At 49.3% G+C, this 21,312-nt stretch overlaps 1 protein-coding gene across 1 annotated transcript in view; it reads left to right on the forward strand.

Annotated features, from left to right (window-relative positions):
- Positions 1-713: 713 nt before the first annotated feature.
- The window catches only part of LHX4 (LIM homeobox 4), a 48,729-nt gene continuing 28,130 nt past the window's right edge, over positions 714-21,312 (forward strand). The window contains exons 1-2 of the mRNA XM_027565483.1: positions 714-1,053; positions 19,126-19,297. Of these exons, the coding sequence (XP_027421284.1) occupies positions 978-1,053; positions 19,126-19,297 (248 nt within the window). The 5' untranslated portion in view covers positions 714-977. The remainder of the gene's footprint in view (positions 1,054-19,125; positions 19,298-21,312) is intronic.

The following is a 21,312-nucleotide window of genomic DNA, read 5'->3' on the forward strand; positions in this document are numbered from 1 at the left end:
GCTGTCCCTGGCCCGGCCTCAGCTAGACGCGGGGGAGAGAGAGCAAGGGCTGGGAAGCGCCGGCGGGAAAGGAGTTGGCCGGAGGAGAAGAGGAGGCCGAGGACGAGGAGGATGGAGTCATCTAGTTACGGAGCGCGCTCGATCATCAGGCCGGGAGAAGCCCGGGACCGAGAGCGCGCGACGGAAGACCCCCGCCGAGCGGCCCGGCCTCCGGAGCGCCTGCCCCGCCCTTTGGTTCGAACGGAGGAGCGAAGAGGACACCAGCCGCCCGCTGGGGCCGGGACCCCCTCCACCTCGGGGGAACCCACGGAACCCTCGAAGGCCCGGACACCGCCGTCCGGGACACCTGCTGCCGCGGCCGAGCTAACCGCAGTATTTATACCCGGGGCGCGAGCGCGCACCGCGGGCAGCGGGTGGGGGAAGGCCAGTGAGGCCCCGCCCCGCTCCATGCAGTCCCGCCCTCCTGCCTGGCCGGACTCCCTCGGGGCGCTGGGACCCCCACTCCGGCCTGGGTTCGCCGCTTGCTGCCCGGTGGGGGGCTTGGCTGAAGGGCGGGCCTGCCTGCGGAAAGCGACGTCACGGCCGTTCCTGCAGTGTGAATGAATCAAAATGCCTGGGTGACCGCGGCCTCCCCAGCGGCCGGCACGCCAAGGGTGGAGGGGGAGGGGGAGGGAAGCGGGCGGGGGAGGGAGGAGGGGAAAAAAAAAGCCAGAGCTGCAGCAACAGCGTCTCCTCAACCCGGGATGTGCACCAACCCGGGAGAGGGAGATCAAAGGGATTTGAAACAGACCGGGGACTGGCAGGGGGAGGGGGCCAGGCAGCCTGTGGAATCCTGCTGGAGAAACGGAGGGTCCGCTTCCACCGTGACTTCGGCGGTCTGGTTGGGTGTTTTTTTTATTATTATTATTTTCCAATTTCTGAATCCAGCTTGAGCGAGAGATCTCCGTAGACTGCGACTCGCTGGCTCTCGCTCGGAGATGATGCAGAGCGCAGCTGTCCCCGCGGAGGGGGCTGTCAAGGGGCTCCCGGAGATGCTTGGTGTGCCGATGCAACGTAAGACACCCCCCTTTCTCGCTGATTTAATTTGGTAGCCAGACAGCCAGCAGCTTGGGCCGGTTTGGGGCGGGCCGGACGCTGCGCGTAGCCTGGACTGGAGGGGACGGGCGGGGCGAGGGGCCGACGGCCGGGGCGCAGAGGCGGTCGCAGGGCAGGGGCACCGGGCAGAGTGCGTGTGAAGGGTCTGGCCCTCGGCCCTAGGGGCCGAAAGTGAACGCCTCCGGGATAGTGCTCAAGGCGAACCGAGGGATACCGAACCCCGCATCCCCAGCCCGTGGCTTTTCTAGGAGCGTTGGGGAGAGTGTTGTTTGGGGACGCCAGGGGAACAGGCTGCAAGCCAGGCCAGAGCCCTGGGGTGGTCCCCCCAAATCACTCCCCCGGGGGGGGCGGGGAGGGCTACAGTCAAAGCTCGCAGTATCGCTAGTGCAACTTCACCCCAGCTGGCGGAAAGTTGGAGAGCGCGTCCCCCGGCCCCGGGGCTGGCGGCACAGAAGCCCAGGCCCACTCTCTGTCCCCGCGCGCAGGGTGTGCGCGCCTGGTGCGTCCCCAGCCACTGCTGCCCGCAGCGCCCGCCGCCTGCGCCGCCGAGACTGCCAGCTCCCAGTGAGGAAATCTACTCGCCATATTCTAGCAAGCCGAGGAATGAAGGGAGGGGGAGCACCAGGACGAAGTTCTGAACTCGGGGTACATCCTTGGCGCACGAGAGGGCAGGTTTCGGGATGGCTTGGACTCGGAAGGGAAGAGATTAGAGCGTAAGGGCGCTTTGCTCGCCCGCTCGCTTGTCTTTCCTGTGCCCGAAATTAGGAAGGTGGCCGAAGCTCAGAGCCTGTTTATCTTCAGGTGTGTGTGTGTGTGAGAGTACGTGTGCGCGCGCGCGCGCAGGGATTTTCCAGGTGGGAATCTGTTTCTGACCCTCACTCGCGAAGGGTGAGTCTTCGGTGGAAAATCTGTGCAGAGGCCAGAGCAGGTCCCGTGGCGTCGCGCGCGCGTGGCGGGCGCCGCGCGAGCCCTGCCCCGCGGGCTCTTAGGTTCCGCGGAACGCCTCTGGGCTTGGGAGAGAGAAGAAGGGCTTCCTCCCTCTAGTAGCCGAAGGGTTTCCGCCTGCGACTTCTTCCATGGAGCGGTAGCTACATCCTTGAGGTTTAAGTAAGGGCCGGCTCATCCACGGATGGTACCTACCTACGAACTAGGATGCACGAGCGCGCCCTCCTGCGCCCCGGCTCTCCATGACAAGGTTTCTGCCCCAGCAATACCTCAAAGGTAGGCTGGCGAGTGTTCCCCGACTCCGCGACTTCCTAAGAAGTTTGTGAGAAGGGACTAGAAGAGGATAGCTTCACTCAAGTTATTTAGGTTGTTCCTTGACTATCCTACAGTTATCTTTTGTGTCTTTTTCGGTCAGTTATTGACAATTCTAAGTCTGCGCTGTGCCTTCGAGAGTTTACTGCTAAATGTGTCTGTAGAAGGTGTTGGGGGCTCACTGACTCCTTACTCCCCTCATCCACCAAGGGCGGGGAGGGAGGGGGTTGTCAGCCCCTCGCACACACACTCACAAACCCTGTCAAATGTGCTCCGGCTTAAGCTGATTGTCACTCTGTGCAAGTGAGGGGAGCAGTGTGAGAGTGGACGAAGGTGTGTGTTTCTCGGGTCCCTTTACTGTGATTTAATAGTTGTGGTCCATAGGTGGCCTGTGTTAGGACTGCAACATAACACAGTGGGTTTCGCTCTGACAGCCTTTCTTTGGATGCCTCGCACACACTCTCAGATGGTCTCACTTTTTGTTTTTCTTACTCAGAGACAAGTTTGATTCCATCATCAGGAACTCGATTTCCTAAAATGCCTAGAACTCACCCTCAGAGCAACAGTTCGCCAGGGCTCAGCGTCTGGGTTCGAAGTGTGGAAAACTTAAGGAGGTAGAGAAGGGGACTCTCATTCCAGGGTGGTCCAGCAAGGCAAGGCTGAACCCGGAGAGGGTGGTCTGTCCTTCCTTTTGTCTTGCCCTGGTTCTGTGGCCTGGGTTGGAGGCGGCACTGGCCAAAATTGAGGGCACCAATCCCTTTGGGGATTGGGATCAGTTTTTTTTTTCTTTTGGGGATGTGTGTGGATTGTTCCCTCACCAACTGCAGCAGATCTGTCTTCTGGCTATTAAGCTGCTGGTGCTGGGAACTGGGGGTGGAGGGGAGGAGGGGGGCTGGCCCCCTCTGGCATATTTATCCAGCCATTCTCTTTCTTGGGATGTACGACCCAGTAGCCTAAGGATTCCATGTAGAAGTGGACATGCCCTTGGGCCTCAGGGAGGGAGAGGGGTAATCCTGGGATGTGGGTGTTTAAACCCGGTGTGGGGGTGGGGGTGGGGAGCAGAGAATAGAAGAGCTCTCCAACAGCCCGGGTCCCTCCAACCCACCAACTGGAAGGCTTACCCATCCCCCCACCACAGCCACCTTCTGCTTCTTCACCCTGAGCCACCACAGATAGAGCACAGGTCTAGAGATCCCCCCACCTCAGTGCCTCTGGTGCCCTGGCCTCTAGGGGTATTGTAGGGGTTGGAATCCAGTTTGATTGTAGGGGTTGGAATCCAGTTTGGTTCTGCTTTGAGGGGATGGTTTAGGCGCATTCCCTTCAGGAAAAATTACCAAGTTATGTAATTATTTCTCTCTCTTGGCGGTCCTCTTCCTTACACCCTATCCGCTCGCTCCCATACCCCCCAACCTCCCCCCCACACACACACACATACTCCTTGCTCCTGGGTGGCCTGGTCTATGGCGCTCCCTGTCCCCTGCTTCACCGCTTGGAGGTTGCAGAGCAGGTCCCGGCCTTGCTCCCACAGCCCCTGGATCACCCAATAAGGATGTGCCGGGCTCAGGCTTTCTTGGCTTTCTTCATCCCTTTGAGGGGCATAGGCCTGGGCAAGAAGCTTGGAAGAATCTGGAAGGAGAAGGCTGGGAGCAATCCAAGAGCAACTTAGGGTAGAGAAATACCCCCACCCCCCAAAGCTTGTACTGGTTGCCTGGGCAGCGCCCTCTCCCGCCTCAGGTCAGTGTTTTCTAAGGAACTCAAACCCTGGCTCCTTGCTCTGGGTGTCGGGAATGCTCTCCTGTGCAGGAGGCAACACCCTCAGGGTCACATCCAGCACCGGGCGAGTTCGTTGTTTTGTGGGTGCGGGCGGACAGGTTCAGAAAAGGACCTTGTCCTAAGTTGATGGGTCCCAGCTATTTGGCCCACGATTTAGGGTAGCTGGTTTCTGTTGTTCCTGGCACAGCCTGTCTTTGTCTGGGTGGTCCTCGCTGCGTCCCTCAGGGCTGCCAAGGTCAGAGTCCCCACAGCGCCTGACCCTGTGCAGCGCTGGGTGCAGTGACTTCTCAGCCAACTCCGAACCTCTCTTCTCCCCGAATCCAGCGGTTCCAGTCCTGCTGGTCCCTCTTGCTGGCCAAGACATTTAGGAACAACGAGGGACATGGCGGGCCTGGGGGGGTGGGGGCACGTTTTATCATCCCCTTGCCTTCGGTTTTGGCCCATCTCACAAGTAGTCTCCCGGGGCACCAAGGAAAGGAAAACGGACATCCGAGAATGTTGGCTGGAGAGCGGCCCGATCCCGCGGGAAGAAAGACTGATTAGCCCGGTCCAGACTGGGAGTGGTGAATGGGAAGCAGGCCCAGGGCGGAGGTCACCCATCTCTTACTTGTGTCCTAAGAAAATCTATCTTGGAGCTCTCGTGAACCTCGAAGCTCTCCTGAACCCCGAAGCTGTGGGCAAGGGTGTTTGGTTTTGTATTTGATAGGATCTGGGCAAAGGACGGCTCAGGACGCCTCACTAGCCTTCTTCCCTTCCGGGTGCTCCTGCGTGGGGTGAATTCTCCCTGCCCTGGTCGGGTCCGACTCCTCGCCCCCAACCTTAAACTCTTGCAGGCTATATCTTAAGGGTGGAGTAAACGCATTTCCCGGCAGGGAGTTCTCTCCAACTCTGGAAAAGCGATTTGCTCTTCTTCCCATTCCTGCCTTTTTCGTGGTTCCAAGGGAGGTAAAAAGGAAAAAGAAAAAAAAAAATATATATATATATACACAAAATACAGAGAGATTGATATTTCATCAGATCCGATACAGATATTCAAACAGCAGCCCCCAACACTGCAAACCTCTTTCCCTGCGTCATAAATATATAGTCCAGCGCGGGCCAACTTTTATAGGTCAGACTGGTTGGTCCCGCTGGCAGATTTGGGCCTCGCCGGTTGGGGATCCTGCCCCCACCGTCCGGCCGGAACTGCGCACCAACCAGAGGGAATTTGGAGAAACCCGGGTGAGCGCGGCCGTGCCTCGTTAGGGGCGGCGGGGTGCCGCGGCGCCCGAGGGGCTCGCTTCTCGGGCCTCCTCGGTTCCCATGCCTACATCGGAGAGGGCGGAGGGGAGCCCGCCTGGGAAGCCGCAGTCTCGGGGCGCTCAGGGAGATGAATTAACGATTTAACCCAGACAGAGAGCAGGCAGGTCGGGCAAGTGAGGGTCGAAGGTCTGCACTGAGCAGCCCCAAGTCCGCGTCCGGGGAAGAAGAGAAATCCCGGCTGAGAAGAGGAGGCAGGACCTAACTCGAGTGGTTTCCTCGCTTGGCCGCGATCCATCCTCGCGGAAAAACAGAGCCAGGAGGGGCCAGGCGGGAGCGGCGTCCTTGGGTCTGGGAGCACGACCTGGGTGACCTCGCCGCCACCGGGGCAGAGCGCCTCTGCCCCCAGGGCAGGCGCCGGCCTGGGTGGCCCGGGGGAACCGAAGATGAATTGCTTCCAAAAGCGATTGCCTCGCACCTGCGGGCGGTGCACCGTCCGGAGCGAGCCCGCCGCGTGCCCTGGGTTTTTGAGGGTTCGCCTGGGGGGCAGGTGCGGACAGGGCGGCCCTTCCCGGGGAGCCAGCTTCGCCAGCACCGCGTCCACCCGCTCCAAGTGGAGGTCGCAGCTGCGAAGGGGGCAAAAGAGGGGGCGCATTCGGCACCGCGCGGCGCATTCGGCATTTCTGCGCCTTGGCCCTTTCCCTCCGTCCACCTTCCTCGTCCACCTTCCTCTTCCTAGTTTATTATCCCGTTTAGTCTGGGATTGGCCAAGCCTGGAACCAGTTTCCTACTTGTTTGGAGCCGGGCAGACTTTTCTCGCCAGGAGCGCGGACGGAGCGCGGGAACTATAAACCCTCTTCTTCCGCATACCCATTTCGCACCAAGAATTTGGGAAAACCTTGTTCACCCCCCTCCCCCCCGCCACGCGGGCGGCACAAGTCTTTCCGTGAATTTTTAACCCTTAGAAAGCGATTCTCACATTTTGGGAGCAGTTCCTCCAGCACAGAACCTGGAGGCAGCCGGCGGGTCCCTGCGCCGCGCGCCCCTTTCCCGCGTCGCGCGCCCCCTTCCCGCGTTCCCCTCTGGGCTCCTGGCCCTGATCCCCGCGCTTAGCGGACCTGGAAGAGCGCTCGAAACGTGGCAGGCTCAAGAGAGACGAGGTCTGTACCTGGACAGCTGTTGTTGTAAATTAAATTCGACCTGGGCAGGGACTTAGTAACACTGTGCGCCCAGGAAAGAAATGGAGCGGGCTGTACCCAGTGTCCTACAGAGGAAGGCGCGGCTGGGACTCAGCGCAGGCTTCATTCACCCTTTGGGGCTCAGAGGTTGGTTTCATCAAGGATGGGATTTTTTTTTTTTTTTTTTTTTAAGGCAGGGTGAATGTCTTTTAAAGGAATCTGAAGGATGAAACTAGTCAAGAAGAATTACTAGCAAAGCCCGGGCGAGATGAAACCAGGAGCGGCAGGAAGTTAAATGAAGGAATACCAAAGAGAGGTGTACCTCCCTCCCGACTCGCCAAAAACAAAGCGGGGTTAAGGCAAGAATGTAGGCTGAACGCCCCGGGATTAGAGTAGAGTCTTCAAGTAGAGTCGAGTCTTCAAGACTTCTAGGAGGGGCAACCTACGCGACCAAATACCAGGGTCGATTTTACAAAATCGAGTCCTCCTGGAGGTGAGGTGGGGTAGGGTGGGGTCGAGGGGTCGAAGCAGGAGGGAAACCGGCGTAGGAGTGGCTTTCCATTGAGTAGACAGAGCACAGCCCACAGGGGCGTCTTGGATTTTGAACAGTGACCTGATGACCCCGCTGACCAGGTGTAGACAGCCTCAAGTCCTAAATATTTCCATTGTCCTAACACTTCCCTTTTGCCACGGATTTTAGAGTCCTTTCACTCTGTGCTCCAGTCAATTAGTGATTACTTTAGCACCGCATTAGCAGACAGAACCCAGAGAGACTCAGGTGCTGGGAGGGCTGCAGTGGAGGAAAGGGAGGGAGACAGCCACACCTGCAGTCATCCAGGGATGGGAAATTAGTTAACAGGCACTCACCTTTCTTTCTATCACATTGTTAAGAGGTCTCCTTTGAGCCTCTTGATTTAGTCTGTACCGGTGGGTATCTTGTGGGTTTCTCAGGGAAACTAGTCTTCTCCTAATTAAGGAGTTGTGGAGCGGGGAGGTGGGTGGAGTTGGATGGAGGGATCTTGTGCCATTTCTTTCAATCAGGGAAATAGATCAGGATTGGGGCTGAGAAGCTTTGGAATGCAGAGAGACTTGGAAACAGTTTAGTTGCTGAGCAGCCGGTGGAAAGGAGTAATCTTATCCACTTTGGGAAACCCAAGGCTGGAGACAGACTGAAACAGCCGTTTGCTATGGCGCACCAGATACCTTACTGTATAGATGGCTGAGTTTGGAGATGGATGGTGTGTGCAGGGGGTTCGTTTTGTAATGGTTTTCTGCCTTTCCTCCCCTTCTGGAACGAGTGTTAACAATGCCCATAACACAGATGTGAGCCAACAGGGTCTACTGCTTTTAGGAAAATGTCATCATGGCTTGAATGTCTGTCTTCCTTGTCTGTCTCTCTTTCCTTTCTCCCTTCCTTCCTCCTTTTGTGAGATCCTTGCGGGAGGAGCATGGGTTTGCACAGGATTTCTGACCAGCGGGATCTCATCAAGGGTTGAGTGCCTAGCAGGCTGTGGGGAGGTAGATCCATCCATCTCTCACGCAGTTTCCAGGAGGCTTGGGGTGGGGGAGGAGAGCAATTTCTGGATCTGGAACAGAAACGATCCCAGAGCGGGGCTACTGTTGTTTGTGATAGGAAGAAAAACTCACATGCCCCCTGTGAGGTCTTTACCTTTTTAAGGTCTCAATTTTATAGGAACCTCCATCAAAATGGAGCACAAATGAGCCATTTTGAGGCGCTGCAGCTGAGGGTAGGAAGAGAGGTTTAACTGGCAAAATTGAAATGGATTCTTCCTTGGAAAATGTACTTTGGGTTCGTGGCGGGCTGGAAAAATAGTCTCAGGAGGCAACTAGTAACTCCTATTGTTTTTTGGCAGATTTCTTTTCTCTGATCCCCACTCCCCTTCCCTCTGCCAATCTAGGTCTAGTCACAGATGTTTTACTGTGGTATCTCACCCCCAAATGCCTTTAAAGTATAATTGGCTTTAATTATAATGTTAGGGGGTTAAGGGATTGGTTCTGGGAACAGCTTAATAGAGACAAAACTTGCAGCCAAATTAATTGAAAGTTTCTTCTTATGAAGGAGCAGTTGCCAAACATATGGAATATTGCCACAGAATGAGACATCAGAAAAATGCATTGTGGAGATTCAGCAATGATTAAATGTGAAGAATGGAATAGAAATAGATGTCTGTGGCAGTTCCATAGACTGTCATGGATTCGTTTAATGTGATTTTTCAGTTTTATTTGCAATTATTGAGAATAGTCAATACTCAACAGAAGATTACTAATTCTGTGTCAATGTATAACCTAGGAGATAATTCTACACCTGCAAAATATATGTCTACATTTCTTATTTTATTTACTATGGGATGCCTTCTTTTAAAGGGTTGTCCAGATTCAGCCTTAAATGGTAACATCAAAATTGTCTCAAGGCTACTTTTGAATTTGATCTTTCATCGAAGAGGTTACTATTTTTGAGCTAAGCAGAAGAACAAAAGAGATTTTCAAAGGGACCTCAAACCACCAAATGAAACAAATAGGATCTGTGGTGGGAAGGATTCTAGGGAAGAACAGGGGGAGAAGACGACATAAGGTTCACCGTGATAATTTCTGATTCTCTGACTCTTTTCTAGTTGTTAGTCATTTGTCAAGACAAACTAGAAATTAGATAAGATGTGTGTAGATTGCTGTATTTTTGAAGTACATCAGCAAACAGGATTATATTAGAGAATATAATTTACCTTAAATGTGATGCCAGGTTTTGTTTTGTTTTTTACTTATCTCAATATTTTTGTGGCTGGCCCAGATCCTTATAGACAATGCTGTCATCACATAATAACACAATGTTCAATAAACTTTTTATTCTTAAATTTTTAAAGAACTAATATTGGAATTTTGTGCTTCTACTGTGCTGTTTAAGATTATTCTTACTAGGTTATTAAGAGAAAGTTTATGAGAAACATTTTTGAAAATTATGTTTGGTCTCTTGAAGATGCTTTGGTTTAGAATAAGGGAACATATAAATAAGGATGCTCTAAGTTCAGTTCAGTCGCTCAGTCATGTCTGGCAAAGCATTTCAGTATTCTTACTGAGAATCATGAACTCCTTGTTGCCATAGAATAAGGGAACATATAAATATGCTCTAAACTGTTCAATAAAAGTGAATTGTCTTTAATAGGGAAATAATAAAGAGCCAGGAGGGGGTAGAAAACAGACACATCTAGTTCTGATTTGTCATATAAACTGCATCCTGTGTCTCAGTTCTCTGTTCCTTTGGTCACAGTTATCAGGTGATTTGAAAGGGGAGTTATGACCAGAAAACAAGGTTTTATTGTCAGTAGGGATGGCAGCGACTTTGAAAAGTTTTATTTAAGAAATAGGTATTGAATAACAGAACTTTCAATTAGTTTAACTGTACCTCTGTTATAATTCTGAGACTTGGATATTCCAGAACTTAGGTTTGCATTTAGGCAGGTCTGGTGCCATACTTGCTATGTCCTGTGGCCTTCTGTTAGCAACACTTGAGAATTAATCATTCCCAGATGAAACGAATAAGCCCCCACTGAGAATATTTCCCCAGCCTGCCTTTTCAAAACCTCCTTCTTTCTTTCTTAAAGAACTTTAGGTAACAGAGCGACATTGTCTGCCATTAAGTGCTGTTTTCTCCCTCTTCTATGTTGGGAAGGAATCGAGAATTCCAAGAAAAACATTTGCATAATATTTCAATTATATATGTGTTTCCTTAAAGCCCCATTTGGCTTTTCTCCTTTCAGTTTGAAGTCAGTTTAAAAAAAAAAAAAAGGCAAATAAAATTAAGTATTTTGGGAAACATACAGTAGCCAAATGTTATTTAACACAGAGTTCAAAACGAAAACTACTTACCAGCAAAAGAATTTGAGGTGAAACCCACCAGACAGAGGTGCTTTGGTGAGCATTGTTGGCAGCCTTGGTCTTCAATCAGTCTCAGAATCTATCACAGAGAAAAAGAAGATTCTAGCCCTGGTTTGCTCCCCAGTTGTGTACCCTTAGGGAAGCCCTTTTAAATGTAGAGGTTCACTTTTCTCAAGATCTCAAGGAAGAGTAAATGAGCTTACAGATTTGCAAGTTCTTGACAAAATTCATAGTGTGGGCAAACTTAAAGACCACAATCATGATCACGGTTCCTGTTTTGGGGATGGAGTTGCCCTAAGTGGGCTGGAGGGCTCCTGGGTTTCCCGAGAGGATGGCCAAGACAGTAGGGAGCACTGAAGGGGTCTCCAAACAGGAAAGAAACCCTGGAAGCAGGTCCCAGGGACCAGCTCCCTATCCAGAAAGAAGCAAGGAAAACCTTTTCCTGGGCATAAGGCTGTCAAGTCAAATGGTTTGTGAAACAAAAAGAATTTTATTGTCCAAAAAGCAGTGATAAAGCAGTGTCTTGCAGGATTCCAAAGTGGCCCATGAAAGTCCAAATTTTACAAAATATTAATCTGTTCTGAGACTGTAATTAAATGAACATTATTCCAACCAGTACAAAATACCTGTCTTTAAAATATTAAAGTATTCACCAGCATTATGGGTCCAATGGAAATATCTGAAATTCTAAATCATTTTCCCAGAAAGATAAACTTTCTCAAATACACTTTAGAAATCCTTGTCAAGTGCGTTGGTTCTAGTTTTAGTCTCCTTAGTGAGAAAAAAATTGTTTTTCCTCACCTTGTTGATCTTCTGTGACCAAAGAGATGGAAAGCACAATTTTTCAAAGAATTAAAATCGATTAAACAAACACAAACAGTCTCTGAAATGTTTCAAGGTGGCCCCAGGTTCCTTGAGAGCAGTTTCTTGGAAATGAAGAAACGTGAGTGGGGAATAAAAATACACAGTACTTATTATACATACCAGAGGGGTGTGGGCAATTTGATCTGCTGCAGACCGTATTAGACCTTTGATCTCTTCCACTTCCCACCTTTCTGAAACTTCTCAAATGGAGGAATTTGGGGATTTAAAACAGAATCCATTGTCTGTGGGCCACTCTGAAAAATAAGCCCCATGTGCACTTCAGGTGATTTGAGGGCTGAGCATCACGTTGTGGCTTTTATGAAAGCTTATAAGCTTCCTTGATGAAGAAGTAGGTTCCAGCTATAGGCAAAGGGTTTTTAGTTATATCTTACCAAACAAGAAATAGTCACTTCACCATTGGGCATTTAGATGTCTCCAAGGAAAATAGGAGAAGCCTCAAATGTTAATTTGAACTCAATCCACTCTTACCTGGATACATTACAGCAGAAGGTCAGGCAGTTTGTGGTCCCAACTACCCCACTCTCAGCACTCACATGTGAAGAGGGGGACCAAGGTCTGGCAAATTTGCCCTCATTCTGTGGAGGAAAAAATCTGACAGATTTCTTTATTCCAAAAAGACTGAATCTTGTAATGTTGCATTATCTGCTGTTCATACTCTGGGATTATGTTGATTAGAAAGGGTTGTACATTTTCCAGATGCTTTAGAACAAGGGGGGTGAAGGAGAGTTTTGAGTGTTTTGGTGGTGAGGGTAGGGAAAATTATATTGGGAAATAATGAAGCATGAAATAATTTTGATACGCTTTAAATGTATAAATCCATCTTGTTGGTGACCGGCTATGAGAAGGGAGAAGGAAGCTGACCACTGAGCTTGGACAAAGGTATTATGGAAGTAAGTGTTTTATACTCATTAACTGACGCAGTCACGTAGCAACCCTGAGAAAATGATGTTATTATCTCCATTTTACAGATAAGAAAGTTGAGGCTTCAAGAGATTCTACCATGTGTGTGATTGTCCATGTGTGTGATTGTCCAAAATCACACACGTGGTAGAATCAGCATCTCATTATCGTAAATAATTTGGAAGACCTAAAGATTTGAAGATCTGAACTCTAACCAGAACTGAAAAATTTCAAATTCCCTAAGTAGTTTTCCAAAAAGGTCTTTGAGCAAAATTTTCTACCTCTCCCTAGCTTTCCATTTCACTCACTATCCATTCACCCTACCTCTCCAGGGTTGGACAGCTCCCTCATCCAGAGATGGTTTCCTTTCTGTAGATACAGCTTGACTTCAGAAGAATTGGCATTTTCCCAGAGTCACCACGCCTTAGCTGTTGTATCCAGATATGCGTGTGCATGTGTTTGTGTGTCTTTAGGAGTGTGCGTTAGAATCTGTGGCATGTGTGTGTGTACCTATGAATAAATGTATGTGTATATGCTAAATGTTTGAGTATACGTGAATGTGTGTGTGTGTGTCAGTGAATGTGGTATGTGTGGGTGCCTTTGTCTATGTATGAGTGTGTATGCTTAGTGAACATTAGTGATTGTGTGTTTCTCTGTGTGTCTGAGTATATATGGGAGTGTGTCTGTGTTAAGTATGTCTTTGTATATACTGCAAGTGTGACTATGTGGGTACATCTGACTATGTGTATGTGTCTGAGTGTGTGTAAGGGCATCTGCTTGGGTAGTTGTGTACATGCAACTGTTCTCCCTGCAGACCTAGGTCTGTGCCTTGGGTTGTGTCTCTCTGCTGGACTCTGGTGGACGGCCCCATGATGGGAGGGTGTTGTCCCACGTGGTCCAGCATGTCCACAGATTCCTTGGCTGCTCCAGGAGTGTTGCTGTCTTTTCATGCCTGGGTTTACCCTCTACAGAGCCCCAGCAGAGAGTATCACCACAGAACACTTTCCTGCAGATAAGATAAAAATTTTCATTTTAAATGAAATGACTCCTCAGATCAGGAACTGAGTTTATAGATCAGATTCTGTCTTAGTGACTGCAGAAGTCTGCTTAAACTCCAGTTTTCAAGGTAAAATCTTGCCGTATCAAATACTGCATGGATAAGTCAAGTTTACTAGGGACTTGGAAATCCTCTCACACCTTGGAAATTTTGGTTATGACTTTATTTCTTGTAGGAGACCTATATAAGCTCTGTCCTGTTCAGACTCTTCAAATTATGGGGAAAAAAATAGTTTATTGTAGGTTAAAAAAAGATTTGTGTTGTTGCTCTTTGAAATTTTCTGATAAACATTTCACATGCATCTGAATAATTGCCTGGAGCTCTGTCTCCTGAAGTGTGGGGTCTGAGGTCACAGGTCCTCACCCCCATCACAGGTGGGGATGAATCTGAACTTGAATAAATGAATCAACAAGCTGGCACCTTGCAGCTGGGGGGAGGGGATCAGCCGGACAGGGGTTCCCACTCCCAGCCCTGCTTGGGCATTAGGTGTCTGTCCCCTAAAACACCTGCGTGCTCTGTCCGAAGGAGGGAGAGCTGTCCCTCAGACAATTCTGTCTGCACAATTGTTAGGGAGCACCAGAGGCTGTTGGCTTATCAACTCCTCGTCACTGACACAGAGCAGCTTAGAGACTATTCCTCCACCTCCATCTCCCCTCCGTATGTGACACGTGACCCAGTAGAGCTAGCTGGGTGAGGTGATGTCTGACCTTCTAGCTCTGGGGTTGGGTGAGCCCACCCCATGACAGGCTTAGTTCAAATCCTGGTTGCCCCGTTGGGGGACCTCTGACATTTTGCTTGACCTCTCCCAGACTCAGTTTCCTCATCTGTAAACTGGGGATAATAATATTCCTACACCAAGTTGTGTGGATTGAGGAAACCTATGCGCAGGGCCTGGCATAGTTTATAACAGGTTCTTGTTGCCTGGTTTTACCTTTATTATTGATATACAGTGGATCTCTTAAAACCATTTCTGCATTATTTTTGTTTTTTTTAAATGCTCTGTCTCTCAAAATCTGCAGTGGAATACAGTGGGAAAGGTTTTGTTTTCTTTTAACTTAAAAAGCACCCTTAGTATATCCTTTACCTTTTTGCCAAGCTTGAGGACGCCAGCTGGGTTCCAAGGCCTCAACCCCAAGTTTGGGAAGCCCAGCCTGATCCCTCCGGAAGCACTCCCTGCAGGCTGGAGGTCGAGAGAAATGGCTCATCTGCCTGCTTTTAGTGTTGTTCCTAGACATGCTGTTGTCTCGGCTTCCAACCCTCTAAACCCCCCACCCCTGCCCGCCCTTCCTGCATACATTAGCCTTAATGTATTCTCCCTTGAATACTCATCATATTAAGGCTCCCGGTAGATACCTTGCTTGAAATAAATTTTATGGGCACGCATCCTCGCCCTCATCTCCATGCATTTGTGGCCTGGAGGAGAAATATAGCTGTATATTTCCTTGGAGGCCAAACAACAATTAGGTGGGAATGGGCAGCCCTCTGGCCTGGGCGCAAGGCAGGGTGTGGGGAGGGAGCGGGCTTGCTCTCCGTTCCCCTATCGGTCTTTCCCAGCTTAATTTGCCTCTGCTGGCCTGCAACCTGGCTCCTGGGACAAAGACGTCCCTAGTTGGTTTTTTCCGGGCTGATGATCCACGAAGACCCACAGGTCGGACCAGGCACCCCGCGGCTCAGTGGGGCATGGGTTCCTTTGGCTCTGCACCGCACCTCCAGGCTCACCTCTTCGCTGAGCCGGAGGGCTTCTCCCCTAGGGCTTCCTTCCCATCCTTTGCATAAAGATGCCTGAGCAGACTTCCTTCACAGCTCTTTCCGTAAAACTCAGTAGCTGCCACCAGAGCGCCTGCAAGGGAGATCCACACCCTTTTCCTCTTAATGGCTCCATTTACCTGCCTATCCCCATCCCTTTCCCAGGCTGGACTTGTCACACCAAGGGAGCTCCAGGTTACCCGCCCCTTACTTACTATAGCTTCGTCTCTTCTTTCCCAACCTCCCAACTGGTAAGGCCCCTGCCCTCAGAACCCTCCCTGGCAGCTCCAGGGATGTGGCCCTTGGTGGTTCCTGAAGAGTCAAGCGTGTGGTTGAACAGGAACCTGCCTGGAGGTGCCTGATGAGTCCCCAAGCCATGGCACAGCTGCTGTGTGCTGTGGGTCCACTCTGAACCTCCGCATGAGGGTCTTGACATCTATGCGGGACTTCTTGGTGGGAGTTCAATGAGATCAAGCTCAGAAACTTGGGCCCCTAACTTTCCTTACTCAGCCCAGTGGCACCACTGCAAATACCCGGTTACTGCAGTTATCTTACCTCCTAATGATAGAGACCTTTACTGAACACCTACTAAATACCAAGTCCTTGTCCTGTATACTGAGTCCTGTTTGGCCTCCAGCCAAAGTGTTGTGAAGATGAATTGATTAATATATCTTCACAACACTTCTACCAGATTCAATTGTCATCATCACTCCATTTTACAGGCGAGGAAACTGAGGCAGAGGCAGAGTATTGGGTTGGCCATAAAAGTTCGTTTGGGTTTTTCTGTAAGATGGTTTGGAAAAATCCAAATGAACTTTCTGACCAACCCAATGATTTGTTAAAGCTTAGAAAGCAGAATCAAAATTGGGCAGACTGGCTCCAGAATCCACGGTCTTAACCTGTGTCCTATCTTGCCGCTCTTATTCAATGGAAATTCCTGTAGCTGTCCTGTGCTTAGCCCTTTGCTGGGACTCCTTGGTAAATACTTACTGGTCGAACAGTTTCTTTGTCAAGGAGGAGAGCTTTTGAGATAAAAAGAAAATCCCATCTGAACTGGGACCGGTAGTGAGTGTCCAAGCCTACATGTACCAGGGAGTTTTCATTTTGGTCTGAGAATCCGGTCAAAGGGCAAGGCATCTAGTGAGTCTGACCTTCAGGCAATGGTGGTGCCTGCTGAGGCCATGAAGGGAACAGACTGTGTTGGGGTTCAGTTGGGTTTAAGATCAGCACTGTGTGTACAGGGCTAACAATGATGGTTAGTGAATGTCTCCATAGCCTGTCTGTGTTTTAGATATAAATGACTTAATACTTGAGAAAGCTTTCTCTTTACATAGGTTTGCTGCTGCTGCTGCTAAGTCGCTTCAGTTGTGTCCGACTCTGTGCAACCCCATAGTCGGCAGCCCACCAGGCTCCGCCGTCCCTGGGACTCTCCAGGCAAGAACACTGGAGTGGGTTGCCATTTCCTTCTCCAATGTGTGAAAGTTAAATGTGAAAGTGAAGTCCCTCAGTCTTGTCTGACTCTTAGTGACCCCATGGACTGCAGCCTACCAGGCTCCTCCGTCCATGGGATTTTCCAGGCAAGAGTACTGGAGTGGGGTGCCATTGCCTGCTCTGTTACATAGGTTTGAATGTGTTCAGTTTTTCCCCTTAATGCTTTGAGGCTAATGCTCTTATGTGAACACTTTAAAATCACAAGTCTTGATAGCCTGTCTATGTTTTAGATATGAATGACATAATACTTGCGAAAGCTTTCTCTTCACGTAGGTTAGATGTGTTCAGTTTTTCCCCTTAATGCTTTGAGGCTAATACTCTTATGTGAACACTTTAAAATCACAAGAGATTTAGTTTTACTACTTTTGTTGACATTTTGGGATGTGCAGGAAAAACTAGTGAAGAACTGTCTCCAGGTGAGCTTCTTAGGAATTTTTTCTTTTTGTAAATTTAAACATATATATTAAAAATTTTTACATTGTTGTGTTGGTTTCTGCCATACAACCATGCAAACCAGCCATAAATATACATACATACCCTCCTTAACCTCCCTCCCTGTGATACATATATACTATGGAATATTACTCAGCCATAAAAAAGAATGCATTTGAGTCCATTGAGGACTAGTGAGGTGGATGAACCTAGAGCCTGTTACAGAGAGTGAAGTAAGTCAGAGAAAAACAAATATCATGTATTAATGCATATATATGGACTCTAGAAAAATGGTTTTGATGAGCCTATTAGGAAGCAGATACAGAGAAAGAACTTGTGGACACACTGGGGGAAGGAGAGGGTGGGACGAATGGAGAAAGTAACATCAACATATATACTGTATCAGGTGGAAGATGGGCAATTGGTGAGAAGTTGCTGTATCGCTCAGGAGCCCAGCCTGGCATTCTGTGATGACTTAGAGAGGATTTGCTCAGTAATTTATTTGGTGATAAATATCTTTGGAGGTACTCTTGTGTGCCTGACACTGTGCTAGGCATGGAGGAGACACAACTGAGAAAGAAATGCTGCTCCTGCTCTTAAGGATTCCGCCTTTTAATGGGAAAGATAGTGTGTAAAAAGACAAGTAGCAAAAAATGCTATAATAGAGGTAAGAAACCCCAGGGTTTGCCAGCCTTGTGACCTGCTGTGTTATGAGACTACCATGGGAGGCCAAATGCTTGCCCATTTATGTTTTTGTTCTTAACATTTGTTACAGTCCTTTTTTTGAGGAAAAGGACAAGGGAAAATGGCTAGAGATGTTTACACTATTTGTTCATCCAACTGTGAAAGCCTGACCATTTTATACATTTTGAAACTAATTCAGTGACTCAAAAATACTATCAATCCCCTGAGCAATCCCTTGGTAGAGATGGGATGGCAGAGAAATAGACCTTGGCTAGGAAGTCACCCAACCCAGGAACAGGATGGGGCAGTGGTTAGGATTCAGTTGCAGACAACAGAGTCCGTTTTCACTATTTAAATGGAAAGTGGTCAATTACCAGGTATGTATTAGATGACTTTCAGGTTAGTGGAGCCAGCCCTGGAGCAAGCTTCTGGGAATAACTCCCAGTCCCCAGAATGGTGTTGCTTCTGCCATGATTGATTAGGACATTAAAACCAGAGAATCCTGTGGCCTCTGCCATGCTCCACATGAGCATAATGGGGGCCTGCCTCTTGGCTGTGCCTCCATTCTACTCAATTCTGAATTCTGGTCTCTCCTTAGTGCATCTGATTGGCAGACTCTAAATCACATTTGGAACCTGAGCTGCAAGGGAGTCTGGAAAAGCAGAGTCTAGTTTTCCTGTCTGAGGTACTACACGAAGTCATATTCACTGGGGATATTAATTGATGGTATCTTTTGTAGTTCATTAAAATACTGAGATTCTTTCTCCTCTTGGACCTTTAGGCATGGACCTTGGTCACTACCCCTCTCCCCTACATATCATTTTCTGTTTAGGCCAGATGGCCTCTCAGTCCATGCCTAGGCAGGGCTCACTTTAGAGGTTTTAGCACAGATTTTACCCAGTAGTGAAAGTGTCATGGGCTTCCCTGGTGGCTCAGATGGTAGAGGATCTGCCTGCAATGCAGGAGACCTGGGTTCAATTCCTGGGTTGGGAAGATCCCCTGGAAGAGGGCATGCAACTCACTCCAGTAGTCTTGCCTGGAGAATTCCATGGACAGAGGAACCTGATGGGCTGCAGTCTATGGGGTCTCAAAGAGTCAGACATGACTGAGTGACTAAGCACAGCACAGTGAAAATGTCATAGAAATAAAAGTGAATGTAATTGGGTCTTCCTGGCCACTGGCTGCTGAACTGCAGCTGGCATAAGTGGAGTTAGCTGATGCTGCTAGCCTTGTGGTGCTCTCAGAAACAGGCCCTTTGGGCCAAAGCCACCCAAAGCCAGGCCAGCAAAACATGGATTGGATTTCAATCCCAACCTACTCCTTTGGCCAGGCGTCTTTGCACAGTGTACAACCTGCACAACTGTATGTGGCAGCTGTGGGAGTTTGGTTTATGTTCTTTCCCAGATCAGGCAGAATGAGAAGGCATCCACACAGCACCTGGTCCAGTTAGCAGTGCTCTGCTGAAGGCTCACACGGCTCTCTCACCTCTCTCCACAGAGATCCCCCAGTGTGCTGGCTGCAACCAACATATCCTGGACAAGTTTATCCTCAAGGTCCTAGACAGACACTGGCACAGCTCCTGTCTCAAGTGTGCAGACTGCCAGATGCAGCTGGCTGACCGGTGCTTTTCCAGGGCTGGCAGCGTCTACTGCAAGGAAGACTTCTTCAAGTAAGTCAGAACTGGGTGGTGGGGTGCAACTTGCTCTCCCTGCCCTAATCTAAGCCTCCCTCATGCAGTGAGGGGGAAGTTTGCCGTAAGACAGGGTGGGGAGGGCAGGGGTCCATCCTGTGTGGGACGGGTGAACCCTGATGCTAAGAGCCTGTTCCTCATTGAGGTCCGGCTTCTGATCACTGGCCCCATCATTCCTTGATGCCCAGAGTCTCAGCCTCACGTGAGCTCTGCAAGGGGCAGGTATGAGGAGCCGGCAGGAGGCAGGAGCCAGACTTCTCCAGGGTGACTGACAGAGGATCCTTGCAAATTCTAAAAGGAGTTCTTCTTTCTGTCTTTGTGAGTTGGTGCCTCAGGGCACTTCAGTTCAGCTTAGTTGTGTCCAACTTTTTGCGACCCTATGGACTGCAGCATGCCAGGCTTTCTTGTCCATCACCAACTCCCGGAGCTTACTCAAACTCATGTCCATTGAGTCGGTGATGCCATCCAGCCATCTCATTCTCTGTCGTCCCCTTCTCCTCCCACCCCCAATCCCTCCCAGCATCAGAGTCTTTTCCAATGAGTCATCTCTTCGCATGAGGTGGCCAAAGTACTGGAGTTTCAGCTTTAGCATCATTCCCTCCAAAGAAATCCCAGGGCTGATCTCCTTCAGAATGGACTGGTTGGATCTCCTTGCAGTCCAAGGGATTTTTAAGAGTCTTCTCCAACACCACAGTTCAAAAGCATCAATTCTTTGGCACTCAGCTTTCTTCACAGTCCAACTCTCACATCCATACATGACCACTGGAAAAACCATAGCCTTGACTAAACGGACCTTTGTTGGCAAAGTAATGTCTCTGCTTTTGAATATGCTATCTAGGTTGGTCATAACTTTCCTTCCAAGGAGTAAGCGTCTTTTAATTTCATGGCTGCAGTCACCATCTGCAGTGATTTTGGAGCCCCAGAAAATTAAGTCTGACACTGTTTCCACTGTTTCCCCATCTATTTCCCATGAAGCGATGGGACCAGATGCCATGATCTTCGTTTTCTGAATGTTGAGCTTTAAGCCAACTTTTTCACTCTCTTCTTTCACTTTCATCAAGAGGCTTTTTAGTTCCTCTTCACTTTCTGCCATAAGGGTGGTGTCATCTGCATATCTGAGGTTATTGATATTTCTCCCAGTAATCTTGATTGCAGCTTGTGCTTCTTCCAGCCCAGCATTTCTCATGATGTACTCTGCATATAAGTTAAATAAGCTGGGTGACAATATACAGCCTTGACGTACTCCTTTTCCTATTCAGGGCACTTGGTTGTATCATTCCTGTGACTTTCAGAGTGGTCCTTTGAAATTTAGCTCTAGAGGCATCTCCATGGCTGCTTCAAGGGTCTCAGAGAAGAGTTGCTCCTGGTAGGGGTTGAGCCAGGCTCACACTGTGTCATCGATTTCAGTGGAAATATGATGAAGAGACAGTTTTGTGTGATGGTTTAGAGCTCAGACCCTGCCTGGGTTTGAACTTCCTTATTAGCTGTGTGCTCTTGAGCAAGTTATTTAACTTCTCCATGCTCAGTTTGCTCATCTGTAAAATGGGGCTGATGATAATAGGGTTGTTGTTAGTTTTGAATGAGTCAACATGTGTAAGTTCCTTAGGACAGTGCCTGATACATGAGAACTAGCTCTTAAGACTGTCCTTGGTTTTTCATTCTGGGATTGGGTTCATCAGAAAGAAAAATCCTGTTGGAACTTCAGAGTGAGGGATCTCCTAAAATTTATTTTCCATGGCATTTGGTCTGGCACTTCTCTTCCAGAATTTATTACCTAGGCCTCAAATGAAATGGACAGGCTGGTAGGACAGGAGGCGAGGAGTGTCTGTCAGTGACACAGAGCCCATTGCAGTGGCCCTTGGGGTGTGTGGAGTGTGGTGGGGCTGCAGGGTGGCTCACCAACACCGGGAAACACCGGGCAAAAATGAGCAAGCCCCGGAGAGATGGTGCGCCTCCTTCAGGGGATGTGTATTCTGGAGACAGGGAGAAGAAAT

Source organism: Bos indicus x Bos taurus, chromosome 16, assembly GCF_003369695.1.
Source record: "Bos indicus x Bos taurus breed Angus x Brahman F1 hybrid chromosome 16, Bos_hybrid_MaternalHap_v2.0, whole genome shotgun sequence".
Lineage (NCBI taxonomy): Eukaryota > Metazoa > Chordata > Mammalia > Artiodactyla > Bovidae > Bos > Bos indicus x Bos taurus.